At 34.2% G+C, this 14,716-nt stretch overlaps 1 protein-coding gene across 1 annotated transcript in view; it reads right to left on the minus strand.

Moving 5' to 3' along the window:
- The window catches only part of eys (eyes shut homolog), a 293,123-nt gene that overhangs the window by 190,812 nt on the left and 87,595 nt on the right, over positions 1–14,716 (minus strand). Inside the window, exon 18 of the mRNA XM_051651752.1 lies at positions 8,803–8,924. Coding sequence (XP_051507712.1) covers positions 8,803–8,924 — 122 coding nt within the window. The remainder of the gene's footprint in view (positions 1–8,802; positions 8,925–14,716) is intronic.

Genomic DNA, 14,716 nt, shown 5'->3' on the forward strand with positions numbered 1-14,716 from the left:
GTGTTTGACTTTCTTTCTTCAGCAGAACACAAATTAAGGTTTTTAGAAGAAAATTTCAGCTCTGTTGGCCCATACAATACAAGTGAATGGATGCCAACATGGTGATGCTTCAAAAAGCACATAAAGGCAGCACAAAAGTAATCCAAGTGACATCCATGACTTCAGAAGTGATATGATAGGTGTGGATGAGAAACAGATCAATATTTAAGCTAGAAATTCTTCACCCTGCTCAGTAGATGGTGATATGCATGAAGAATGAGAATCACCAAAAACAAAAGAAGAAGAAAGTGAAAGTTAAAGTGGAGATTGACTGATCAGGGAGGAGCATTTATAGTAAAAAATTACTTAAATATTGATCTATTTCTCACCCAACCTATCATATCTCTTCTGAAGACATGGATTTAACCACTGGAGTCACATAGATTAGGCTACTTTTATGCTGATTTATGTGATTTTTGGAGCTTCAAAATTTTGGCACCCATTAACTTGCATTGTATGGACCAAAAGAGCTGAGATATTCTTCTAAAAATCTTAATTTGTGTTCTGCTGAAGGAAGAAAGTCATACACATCTGAGATGGCATAAGGGTGACCAAATGATGAGAGAATTTTCATTTTTGTTTGAATTATTCCTTTAAAGCCCGATGTGGCCCCTGTACCAAACAATTGCTCTACTGCCTCTATTGTGCGGAAAATGACGCGCCAAGTGACCCTGCTTTTTCAGAGTTTTTTTTTTTTTTTTTTGCATTCCTTGCATTGTTTTGAACATGTTTTATGCGCAACAATAACTCTCTCAGTCAGCATTAAGGGAAATTTAGACCCTACACACAAACTGATTTTAATGTAATTGTTTCATACATTATGATATTGAAAATAACTTTTTCATCTTTTCATTTCTGTAATCATGTCGCCCTTTTATTTATTTTTTAAAATCAGATTCATGTAGTGTTTACAGTATCATAGGTAAGTCATGTGTTTTAAAAGTTGGCAGTCACAAACACCTATAAAATATCTATATTTTTTATTCTTTCTGGCAAACAGCCATAGAAGTGAATGTAAATTACGGTATGTGTGCCTCATTTTTAAATTGCAGCATAGAGTTTTTATTATACTCTATGCTGCAATTTAAAAATTGCAGCAACTCAGTACTCAATACTCACTACTTATGAGTACTTTTAAATGAGCAACTCTTTTACTCTTACTTGAGTAGTTTTTAGGACAGGTACTTTTACTCTACTCAAACTACATTTTTAAAGAAGTAACAGTACTTTTACTTTAGTATTATTTTTCAGCTCTCTTTTCACCCCTGCACGAACATTCAGAGGAGATGATTTGCATCAGATAAGTGTGTTCTAAATCTGATCACATTTATCCTTCCAGAGACCCAAGTGTGGGGCAGGTGGAGACTCCTGTTGGCAAACCAGCATGACAGAATCCACATTTTCACACAGAGAGAGAAAGGTCAATCTAATTTACAGACTGTATGGGAGTAATGCAGTCCCATGTGACTTTTAGCAGCCACCCTCGCTCTCTGTCCCTCGTCCTCTGCTATATAATCAGCACGTGGAAACTGAGCATTTAAGAGCTCAATTACATGGTGGCTAAACCATTTCCCAATCAGTGAGTTTGTACCAGTGACAGCAGAACAATCTTTAAAACCACTCATGCGGTCATCCTACTATAGAGCATATAGAGGCTATAAACACATTGATGCCATTTTTAAAACTATATTGCATGCTGTAAACGTGTCAGATGACAATTGCTCTGTATTTCTTTTAAATTGCTTCGTTTACATTTATAAGCTAGATTAATGTAATGTTTAATGTTAATTAATGTTTTTGTTCATCGCTTTGAACATAAAGTCTTGCATGTATGTATCTTATGACAACAAGAAAAAAGATAATTGAATGTTGAAATGATTTTGTGGTCAAATATATTTCCAAATAAATTTGTGGTTAAATAAATAGTACTTTCTACATTAAGTTAGTTCAAGCACAAATATTAAGCAAATTCTACATATATACTCAATTCAAGCATGGAGAAATTAAACCTGAAAGTACATATTACTAAGGATTCTTTGTTTTAATTACAATGATTCCATAAGTAGTAGAAAAATCTTGTAATATTTCTTTGCACTTTTTTTGATGCCTGGAGTATGATTTTTATTTTATTTATTTTTTTTTTATTTACCTGTTCTTGCACAAAATGATCCATTGATTGATACAATTGTCATGTTTGTGTACCAAGTGTTGAACTCTGTGTGTACAGCACACTACCATATTTGTCTTTAATAAATATTGTACTTTTAAGTGTTACAAAGTTATTTTTAGTACCATCACCACCATTCGATTTGTAAGTAGAAGTTATTTTTGGAAAGTTAAGGAAGATTTTCTCACTTTATTTGATATAGTGTCAAATAAAATTGAATAAAAAGAAAAATCTGTCATTATGTACTCTTTTCTTTTTTTTCTTTTTTTTTTTTTTTCAAATCCATTAGAAGATGATGTTAGGCAGAATGTTAGGGACTGACATCCTCAGTTATCATTCATTTTCATTGTATGGAAAGCAAAATCCAATGAAATTAAATAGTGACTGAGACTAATATTATGCCTATTACTATTTGTGTTTCATGGAAGAAAAACAAAACATATGGGTTTGGAACAACATGTAGGCAGTAGCGGTGTTAACCACCAAGCATACCACACAATTGTGTGAGGTACCGGATGTCTGGGGGGCCACGATCGGAAAGCTGAGCAAAATGCTCAAGGGGTAATGGGTGACGTGATGTTTTTTGTTTACGTGCAGTGATGCTATTTTTAGCCGTCTCGGAATGGTTCACTTGCATTGCAAAGGCAAAGTGCTGCAGGTTCATCCATTCGTGCAATTCGAAACATTTAAACTAGAGGTCTGCATACCTCCGGGACCCAATTCGATTTCTTCGATTTTGGGACTTTAGAAGAATGGCAGAGCAAAGCGTGAGAGCAAAGCGTGTCATCAAAGGATGTGTAACACGGACTAGATAATGTTCAATTTAGTGTTAAGAAAACAACTTCAGGTATGTCAGATGGGCATCATGTCACATGTCATCTGATAATAGCAATAACAGAAAAATTAAATGTTTTTGTGTACATTTCTTGTCTGTTTGTATGGCTTTTGCCCTATGTGGAAAACAATGGGGTTGTGGGAACGGGAGCAGATAATCACTGTGGGCAGAGAGCGTGTGAACGTAGAGTAAAATTCAGAGGGAGGTTTCGAGTGCGGGATAGAAACTTGCGGGAGAGGGCGGGTGCTGGATGGAAAAAACAGTCCCGTGCAGACCTCTAATTTGAACCCGCTTAAAGTTATTATACAAATATAAAAATGCAACACAGTATCAGAGAAATATAGGTGACAGCGTTTCACCAGATTTGTAATGAGGAACATTGTAAACTGTGAAATACAGACACTATCAATGCTCCAGGTGAAGAAGAAGTAAATACGGCAGAAATATATTACTATTGTATAAAACAAATCCTCAAAATAAGAATAATTCCGTGTCATATTATAATTATAAGCTTGACTGAACAATAATAAATTATATTCATCTCGGTTCCAAAATATAATTGTGTGAAGGTGTAGTTTTTGCACACCCTAGTCGTTAAAAAAAAAAAAAAAAAAGAAAAAAAAAATAATATATACAGTATGTAGGTCAATATTAAACATTCTGCTATTAAACAGCATTCTTCCTTGAGTCCATTTAGTGGAAAAACTGTGGAACAGTATCATCTTGTCATGTCTAGATGTGTTTTTGTTCATGTTTTGTGCTAATGTCTTTTATTTTGAAAAGTGTTCCATGTCATGTGATTCCCTGTTTCCATGTCAAGTCATGTGATCATCCTGTTTCTCTCCATGTTCATGTGTCATGTTTTCATTGGTTTATTGTCTTGTTAACTCGTTATCAGTTCTAATTTGTCATTGGTTTAAGTTTATTAGTCTTGTTGTCTTGTTTATAGTTCTGTCTGTTCATTGGTTGTCTTGTTACCCTTGTCCATGTATTTAAGCCCTCATGTTTTCCATTGACTATTGTCAGGTATTGTGTGTTGTAACGTTGTTTGGAAGTCTAGTCAAGTCAGGTCAAGCTATGTCAAGTCCAGTTTAGTGAAGTCATGTCTATGTTTTGTAGTCAAGTTTTTGGTTTTCATGCTTCTTGTAATAAACAGCACTTGGGTTCTACACATCATCATCTGCCTGTCATTGCCAGCATTGCTACATCTTTATCTAGATTTTTATTTCATGAAATATGTTGAATGTATTTGGCTGCAGTGGCTATTAAAAACTGTTTTAAAATGGATATAAAATCATTTATTAAGTTTTTCCCAATTGTACACCAAAAGAAGGCCCCCAACTGAAAATTTGCTTGGGGCCTCAGAAATTGTAACCCCGCAGCTGCATAAAGGTGAGAACACATTGACGTAATTTTCATTTTTGGGAGAACTATCCCTTTAATATTATACTTAATTTGCATGCAAAAACTTAGTAAATCTGAAAGTTTATTTTTTTCAGTGTGCTTTGCTGAACAGTTTGCCAATGCCAAACAAGTCAGAACAACTTTTGACAAGGTTACTCCATATGCTTCTCTGAAATTATCTAATTCCCTCATACAAAATAGCTTTTCAAATCATTAACCCAGCATGCAAGAGAGCTAATATTCCTGCCTGCATCTCTGTCCACAGGACAGGAGCTGACAAACCACCCACCTCTAGGTTTTGAAGGATGGAAGAACAGCCTTATTTATTTTTTTGCTTCCATTCAGAAAGCAGGACCCAGGGTTGCATTATTCAACATGAATAAATGATAAACAATTTTTGCCCTCCTGTTCTGTTCCGAGAGCTCCGGAATAAAAATAGAGGAAGAGCAGAGAAAGTGTGCAATATAAATAAGAACAGGGATGGGAGAAAAAGTGTGAAATGAGAGCATAGAGGCCAGTATTACTCTCTCTGGCTGTATGACAGTAGTGTGGGTTTGCTGAAGGGAGGAAAAGCCAATTTGGGATCACAGCCAAACAACTTCATGTCACACGGGCCTCTGCACCACTGATTGCTCTCATTGCCTCTCTCATTGTTCTCTGAGATTGTGAGGTACATGGTAAAAAAAATTATTTAAAAAAATCCGGTTGTTTAAAAAAAAAAAAAAAAAAAAAACTGGCAGCTGTGGTTGCCAGAATAATTATGTTAAAAAAAATACAGTGAAAATGTAAACAACTTTACAGAACAATCTGTACATTTTACAGTTTAAAACCGTTGTAATTTACATGACCACGATGGCACTATATATATATATATATATATATATATATATATATATATATATATATATATATATATATATACATTTACAGTAAAAAAAAACATAATAAACTTGATATTAACCTTCTGAAACTGTAAAAATCTGCATTTAACTTTATAAGGTATTGTTAATCACTGTAAAAATGACTGAAGAGAACATGATGACATGAAGTTCACCAATAGTGGCTCTTCCAGGAGCAATGACCATTAAACATGTAGAGACAGTGCTCAGTGTCACTCACACAAACACTAAACACCATCAGGGTAACACATGTGAAATTTAAATAATGCAGTAAACATTAACTAAACTACATCAAATATAAAACAGAACACCCCAATGTATGTAACTTATATTAAAAATAAGAGGAAACATAACTATTCCCATAAAATATAATGAAATATGATGGGTCATGCAGGGGATTGTGGGAACACCTGATTATTGTTTTTTTACTGTAATTGTAACAATAATTTACAGTAAAAAGTGCAGGTACTCTCTTGTTAAACATAATGTGAATTTTTACCATTAATTATACAGTAAAATTATAATTTTTACATCTAAATTGATTTTTTTACAACATTTTATTGTAAAAACTACTGTATTGTCTTTAACATTATATATATATGTTTTTTTTTTACTGTATATTTTACAGTTAATATTCGTTAATCAATTAACGTTTTATTTCTGTAGCACTTTTACAATCTTTTACCGTTAAATTTATAGACATTTTTTACAGTGTAACAAAAGCTTACCTACAGAACTAAACTGCAATAGAACACAAACAATGCAGATTCTGGCCTTATTCTTGGACTGATAACGTATAGTAAGTGTCTGTAATGGAAAGTAGAGACCAATAATTTTTCATGCTATAATACTGCATGTTGTCATTTTTAAATACATCATGAAATGACATTTGTTATATATACAGTATTTCTCTTTCATAATGTGATGTATTTTTCAATTTGTGCCTCAGCTGGACTCATTTATTAAATAATATTTTGTCAATTTTGATAAGACTTTCCAGTGTCATGGAAGTCACATCTTTAATATTTACTTCTGGCTATCGCAAGAATAGAAAAGGGGCTCCAAATAGACGTAAGAAAGAAGGTCAATCAGAATTCAAAATGCAAATGCTATTATGACGTCATTGCTGTCTATTCAGTTTTAAGCATCGGTACCAATGTAAGTCAAAGGGTTTTCAAACTGTAATCTTACATTTCTTAAAATAAGTTAACAAAAACAAAAATACATAGCACACCTAAGGTTGAAATGATTGACAAAACAAAGTTTCAATGGAGTCTGCGCATTGAAAGGTTGAGGCTAAGTCCACATCCATACTAATACATTTTCGATTGAAAATGCAGTTTTCCATTTCTAACGTCAACATTTTCCAAAGTATGCAATACTAAAGAGCGTTTTAGAAAGTCTCAGTTTTAGGTTGAGGAAAATGCCATTGCAGTGTGTATAAAAGGCTTAAACTTAGCAAAATCAGTGCATTTTCAATTTTGATTTCATTTTGTCTTTACTGTTAGTCTTCTAAAACATGTTTATAGCAGACTAAGGTAGTCCAAGGTGGGCCATGGACAGATTTAAACTTCATCAGTTGCCTTGCACAGAGAACAATAATCATTTAACAACAGATGTTAAGCAGGTGCGGATTATGACTAGTAAGGGCCCCGGGGCCAATTTTCTTTTAGAGCCGCCCCGGTCCAATTATCTTTTAAAATTGACATCTACACAATCTATTTTATTTGATTTAAGTCTCTTTTAATACCTGTTCTGATAGTTACAGTCAGATTAATTCAAACACAGCACGGATGTGGTAAAGAAACACGTTCGCTGAGCAGTCACTGTGCTTAAAGAGACAGTAGCATTTTAATGTTTGTTATACATAACGCAAACTAAATGTAAATACTACAAAATTATACATATAAAAAAACAAGCATGTAAAAAATTATGTGTTATAAATATGTAAATGTGCATTTAAAGGGGCAATAATACATTATGAAATATTTTAACTTCATCAAACACTTAAGATATTGAAGAATTTAACAAATAGACTCCTGCACCATCTACGCATGGGTTTGGTGAAACTTGGCAAAGGGTTCAGGCAGTTCTGGCTCGCACTGGCATTTCTTTTCTAACTCATCTGAATGATGGGGTGCGTTCCATTCAGAAGTGATCATCCATATACCCTATTTCCTTCAAAGACTTTACCCTCCCTTGAGAGCTTCGATGGGTTGAAAGGTGTGTGGCTCAAAAATAGTGGTCATTTGGTCATTTTATTGGAAATTCTGTTTGGAACAACCCTACAGTTTGGCTACCATTATTATTCTTCCATCAAAAAGCCCTGTGAAAACATCATTTAAGCCAAGATCCCCAAGCCTACATTACATTGAGAGAATGTTTAAATGAGCAACGAGTCTGTTTTTGAATATTCGTGATATCAAACTTCAGCTGTCAAAACTTACACACAAGCCCTTTAATCTGCTTTAAGATGTTCTCGTCTTTCTTTCCTTCCTTCCTTCCTTCCTTCCTTCCTTCCTTCTTTCTGACTCTAAGACCTGTGAAATTTTTAACTTCAAGCATTTTATAATTATTTTAGATTTTCAAACAAGGTTTTGCAAACCAACATTTTAGTTTGTCTCGACAAACTTTATGTATCTAGTTTAATCAGTACTTTTGTCCCACACAAAATAAAATATCAATATCTACTTTTTCCCAACCACCCAAGCCAAGTTCTTTTTTGTAATTTAGGGCAAACATGCAGTTATAGCAATGAATGGTATAATAAACGTTTTTGTTCGACAGCCCTTTTATATATAGAATGAAGCTTAATCATATAATGCCTAACATATTAAACAAAAGTCAGAAAATTCTATATTTTAAACCTGTTTAAACTTTTTTTTTTTTTTTTTTTATAATTAAATTTTAAGCATATGTTGCTTGAATTCAATAAATACTAATTTTGAAATATCAGTAACAATATAAACGCTGTTGTTAATTTTACTTTATCGAAATCAGCAAAGATTTCACATAAAAAGATGAGTGCATCAAAATATGAAGGTTGCTATTTTGGAAATTATATTACAATAAGAAGTATATTACTTCTACTTCCAGAAGTGTTTGGAAACTTTTACCAGGAGACAGTAGACATCTCATACACATTGTGATGATGATGAAGAGGCTTAGATGCATGGTGTTATAGAGTTAAAGAGTGTCTCAAAAATTGTATTTAAAAACCCACATATTTAGGCATATCTAATAAAAATGTCAATGTTGATGGGCCTCTCCCTGGGCCCCTGGTAGTTAAGGGCCCCTGGGCACTGCCCCTATTGGCCCGGTCCATAATTCACCTATGACGTTAAGGCACATTAGTAGTTACTAAGTATCCATATGTATTATTCTTAGAAGCGCTGTTTTTGTCTCATTAGTAACTGAATATGGGAACTAACAGTTAGTGGATGATTAATTGTCCCTACCAGATGGAGGTCCACACAAGTGGAGTTGTTTTCACACATGTTGCTGGCACAGTCATTGATGTCCTGCTCACATCTCATTCCAGCGTAACCAGGGTTACACAAGCAGTAAAAACCATCCACAACTGTGAAAGAGAACACACAAAGAGAGTAAAATTTGCTTTAAGAATATAAAATATTATTTCCTATTAAAGAGACATTTCAAATATTATATATCTTGGCATTATACTACATTGAAAGTAAAATCTTTATCTTGGGTGTCTTTTTTCTGGGCAAGATCATAAGAGGCAAAAGAGCAAGTCAACTCAATGCAACAAAAATCACCCTAAAGATTAGGCAGATTTTACAGACATTAATGTGCAAGGTGTCTTCAGTTTTTATACCTTTTTGTAACACAGGTTTACTTGAAAGAATTATCTCTGGCTACATTTACACTGTTAACCAATTATACAATTTCCATATACTGTATGTGGCACAGATCGGATCTTGTAGCATATATGCAAACAGCAAAAACACATGGATCTGATATGTTTCTGTCATCTCACTCAGGGTACAAATTTGAGAGGGGGCTTGTTCCATAAATGCCACTAAAAGGGACAAAACTTCCCCTCAAATTCAAAATGTGGGGACAAACAAACATTTGCAACATCTGAATTAGTTTTTAACATTCTATTCTAGGCCTACTTATACATATTATCACATAAAATGAGATGTTTATTTAATTTTATGGGTCATTTTAAGGGTTTTCGGTTAAACATTTATGGTAATAAATTGATTAAATTAATTGAATAAAAAATTTAGGTATTTGAGATAAACAGATGTACAGTATATTTTGAAGTTGGTAAGAAAAGATATGCCCTCATAAAGTTTTAAAATGCCCCCCAAAAAAGTTAATTTCTGACAATTATCTCACCTGCATGTAAATGCTTGTATCAGATTCCTCTCTAAATTCTGGATTTTTAGTCAATTGTTACACAACAGATACACTCAGTTACTAAATGCATGGGAATTCCTTCATGGAATGGCAATAAGAGTGAGAGTGATATGTATATTAATATGCATTTATTGAACTGCGCACCAATACCAGTGCAAACACACTGGAAAGCGCAAAACAAATCCATTTATTTGCGCATTACAGTCTGGTATGTCCAAAATGAATGTAAACATATGAGACGAAAAAAAAAAACGTATGTGTCAAAATATCAGTTCTGTGCATTAGGGCTTACAGTGTAAATGCAGCTCTAACTCTGTCTCTGAAGACCAAAAACTCAAAAGAATTAATCTCTATTTCCTTTATAAACCTTTGTTCCTAAAGCTTATCAATAAAATTGGGGTTTTCTCTGCTTGTGTGGTTCCATGGCCATTTATATTCACTCCAGCAGCTGAAAACACAGTGTGTCCAATTAAATGTAAAATGTGTGTTTGTATAGCCGTCTTTTTTACAAATTCTACAAGCGTGTCAATGTCCACTGTCTTGTGTATTCTATCTGACTCACCCAAAGCTAATGACCCACCCACGCTTTAATCATTAACGGTGTTGAGGGGAAATGCATCCCCTGCTTTTCTGCTGCAAAAACAGCAGCCTGTGACAGAGGTAATTGTGGGTACTTACAGGCGCAAATTTATTACAAGGCTTGCGCTGAGTCCCAAGATTCTTCATTATCCCTTAGATTTACCACGTAATCTATGCTGCCACTCTGTCTTTGTACGTGTACCTGAGATTACTCTCATTAAATGCTCAGGGTCTGGAGTGGCACTAGTATTATTCACACCAGCTGCTCGAGAGCTGCACCTTGCTCTCCTGAGCACAACACCCTCTCTGTCTCCCCACATAAACACTGCAGATTCCAGGCCTCCTGTGTGGCAGGTTGGCCCTGTGGGAGTACATGTGTGGGGCTGCTGTTGATAGTACAGTCTGGGGGGAAGTAAACAAGTTTACTTGGTCTGACAGAGCTTGTTGGAATTGGAGATGACCGAGTGGTTGCAGATTTGAATCAAATTAGTGGAGGAATACTTGGTTTCTAAGTTACAAATTTGTCTCTCATCTCTGTCACCAACTTGCCTTTGAGCAAGGCAGGTTGCTCTGGGAGGACAGTGCAATTAGTGAACTACGGTTGTCAGTTTGGATAATCTGCTAAATGGCAAGTAACCAGACAAATAGTAGCCTAAAGCAGTGGTTCTGAACTGGTGGGTTGCAGACCGGAGAGGAGGGAAAAAAAACAATGCTAAATGTAAATGATAAAACACAACTAAACATATCGTTGTGCATTTAGGATAGCAAAATAAGTGTATAAAATTTTTAAAGGGAGTAAAAAACACTTCCCATATGTTTTTTGGTTGACGTTAAAGGCAATGTGTCCAATCAAGCTCTATAGTATTGCAGCACACATAACTGGAAAAGCTGCAGTGTTTACGCTTTTCCGGGAGGTCAACCTGTGAATAGCTATCCTGTCCTGTCCTTTCCTATCCTATACTTTCCTATTCTTTACTATCCTATCCCATCCCATCCCATCCCATTCCATCCTACTCCACAACTATAAGTATCTTACAAGTATAATGGGTTACTAGTGTAGTATAGTGTAATACTATACTATGCTGCACTACACAATTCAGTACTTTACTATAAAGTATTGTAGAACTAAAATGGCTTGCTTATAGTTGGCCTATACTATACTTCATAATACATTTGATACTGCACTACAACTATTACAATACAATTGTATTTCTATAGTACATTTTAAAAACAGTATACTTTGCTATACTATATTATACCCAGGTTTGGCAGGGTTACTTTTTAAATGTATTCCACTCTAGAGAAAGGACTAAATATTAAATGAAACAAATGACAATAAAATGCAAAGTAATCTCTTCAGTAATCAAAATACATTTTGAATGTAACTGTATTCTAATTACCAATTATTTAAATTGTAACTGTAGTGGAATACAGTTACTTATATTTTGTATTTTAAATATGTAATCCTGTTACATGTATTCCGTTACTCCCCAACCCTGATTATACTATACTACAACTATAAGTATAGTATAACTATATTGGCATAATTATAGTTGTACTATACTTTACTATACTATACAATACTATACTATTCTACAACTATAAATATTGCACAACTATAATGACTTATAGTTGTACTATACTTTACAATACTATACTATTCTTTACTACAACTTTAAGTAAAGTATAACTGAAATTGCTTATTTATAGTTGTACTATACTACAGTACACTACAACATCAGTATTGTCCTATCCTGTAATGTCCTGTACTATACTATACTATTCTATTCTATACTATACTATACCTGTAAGAAACCCATTTGTGAGCAGACAAATGTGTAAACACTGTGATTTTCTGCTTGATCAACCAATGGCATGTGGTGCAATTCCGTCAAACTAGTGCAGAAATTACACACTTTTTCTTACATGTGTCTGTTAACATGTGTCTGTTAATTTAGACACATGAAGCACATTCTACCTGATAATCAGCATTTAAAATCCTTGAAACCATCCTTTGTTTAAGATTAGTCTGACTGTCTCAGTAAAAGCTCAAAACAAAGACTGCTGCTATGATTTCAGGACAAAGAAATATATTGTACTTTCAATATGGAGTGGACTGGGATCTGATTAGTTCTGCCTGCTCTGAAAACAGTAAAAACGACAGAACGGAAGCATATCATTCGTGTGTTTATAATGCTGAAACCTAAAGTGAGCTGGTCAGAAAACTGTTATCAATAGAGTTTTTAAACTCTGGACAAATGGATAATGGACAACATGGGTTGAATTAGAAACACTGATTTTGCTACTTGGAGGGAAGAGTTTAGAGCCTCTTAAACAAATAAAAAACAGTACACAGTTTGAAAGTCAAGTCTGAGTGTCATTGCAATGACAACAACCATTTTGTTCATGGAAGTAAAATTTTACTACTCAAATAAATGATTGACAAGCCAACTACATTATGTTTTCTAAAACTGTATTGAATTTAAAACACCTGGTATTAAGATAAGTTTTTGGTGGTCAGCGCTAAATACAGGTCTAAACGTGGTCTAAAACGTTTTGTGATTGGATCATAAAAAACATATGAATGTGGTCAAAAACACATATGACCGCATCGCATTTGAGGTGTAAACGCTAATAAGTCCTGAATGCATCCCGGCAGCAGCAAAGCACCTCCCCTCATATGTCAGCCAACTGCTGTGCTAAAACAAGAGTTTACGATTGGTTTAAAAGGAAATAACCGTCCGATCGGAAAATGAAAAAAGCGGATACATACACAAACATGAGAACTTCACGTATCTTCTTCAGACTTATGAGAAGCACAAACATCTGCAGCTCAGGTTAATACAGGTAATCCACTAAAATAACAGACGATTCTGCTCGAAATGTTGCTTTTGTGCTTAGATAAAATTTCAGATGCATCTGGGAGAAATTGTGTGCCTTTTTATTTTTTTTTTTTGTCTTGACATTGTTGTGCTTTAATATCATGCAGAAACACACTGACATAGTGATTTATGTATGTCATCATGAAACAGAGACCCTCCCCAACAAATCCAATCACAAGTGGTCACAGGAGATGCCTTTAAGCGACCAGGTGTAAACAGCGATGTGTGTCACCCAAGGGCGTAGCCAGGAAATTACTTATGGGTGGGCCTCAATAAAAATGTTTATTATTTTTTTTACCAAATTTTCCTTAACATCAGAGAAGCGACGCATTCAAACAGTTCTTTCACACTTTCAGAAATCAGAATTTATGCATTTTTAAAACTATTTTATGTATATATTTGAAGTCAAAGAATAAATTCTAATATTCAGGGTGGTCCTACGTCTAAGTCGCAAAAATAATGACTGTTGTCAAACAGTTTCCCAAACACTCCCCTTTGACTGGTCCAAACAGACAGTCCCATCCCAAACTCACAGACAGTGTTGCTTGAAATGGATGTAACTTCTGTTCTCTCAGGCTTAGTAAACAACCCTTAGTAAAGAGTCTGTTTATTAAGCATTTTGGAAGGTTATGAGCAATAAATTATAATTTACTTCATCAATTAAACATTTCCCACAAAACTTCTAAAACAGACCCAGATAACAAAACATACACATCAACATCAAGCTATTTAAGCTTAGATTTTTAAAGTTCTTATAAATAATAATAATAATAATAATAATAATATATATATATATATATATATATATATATATATATATATATATATATATATATATATATATATATATATATATATATATATAAAGAAATAAAACATTTCATTTAAAAAAATAAAAAATAAATCTGTAATCTGTAATCCTTAACCGACAACTTTTCTTTTTTTTTTTTTTTTTTTTGATCTATGGCTTTTTTATTTTTTTATGATTTATTCAGGAGATGCAACACAAAAGGGCAAAAACAGCTTATTGGATTGCTGAGGGAGAACAACACCCTGCCTTGGGCTTTGACTGTATTTAACTCTGTCATTTATCATCCATTATTCAAATTACAGAGCAGCATTTATGCCTAACTGATCCGCTCGTACAGCTGGAGCAAGACACTCATCAAGTGCACAGTCAGCACACCAGAGCAATTGTGGCCTGGTCAGAGTGAATGGAGTAACTCTTGTCTCATAAAAATGCTTATTAAACTAAGTCACTGCCTGACGAGGCCAGGACTGTCAAAGAACAAAACTAACAGCACCTTTGCATCACACATAGTGCTCTCTAGTGTACCTGTGTGCTAATGAGGTTGAATGGAAATGTATTGTGCTGTGTGTTCCATTCAAGGCCATTTATGAGTTGATGAGTTGACTTAAACATTGATTGATATCTTGCCTGGTATCAGTGTTGGGCAATATTCAGAATTTAAGAAGTGGCTCCCCTTCAATTCATAAGGTGGAATTTGAATTGAATTGGCCA

Source organism: Myxocyprinus asiaticus, chromosome 23 (assembly GCF_019703515.2).
Source record: "Myxocyprinus asiaticus isolate MX2 ecotype Aquarium Trade chromosome 23, UBuf_Myxa_2, whole genome shotgun sequence".
In the NCBI taxonomy this organism is placed as follows: Eukaryota; Metazoa; Chordata; class Actinopteri; order Cypriniformes; family Catostomidae; genus Myxocyprinus; species Myxocyprinus asiaticus.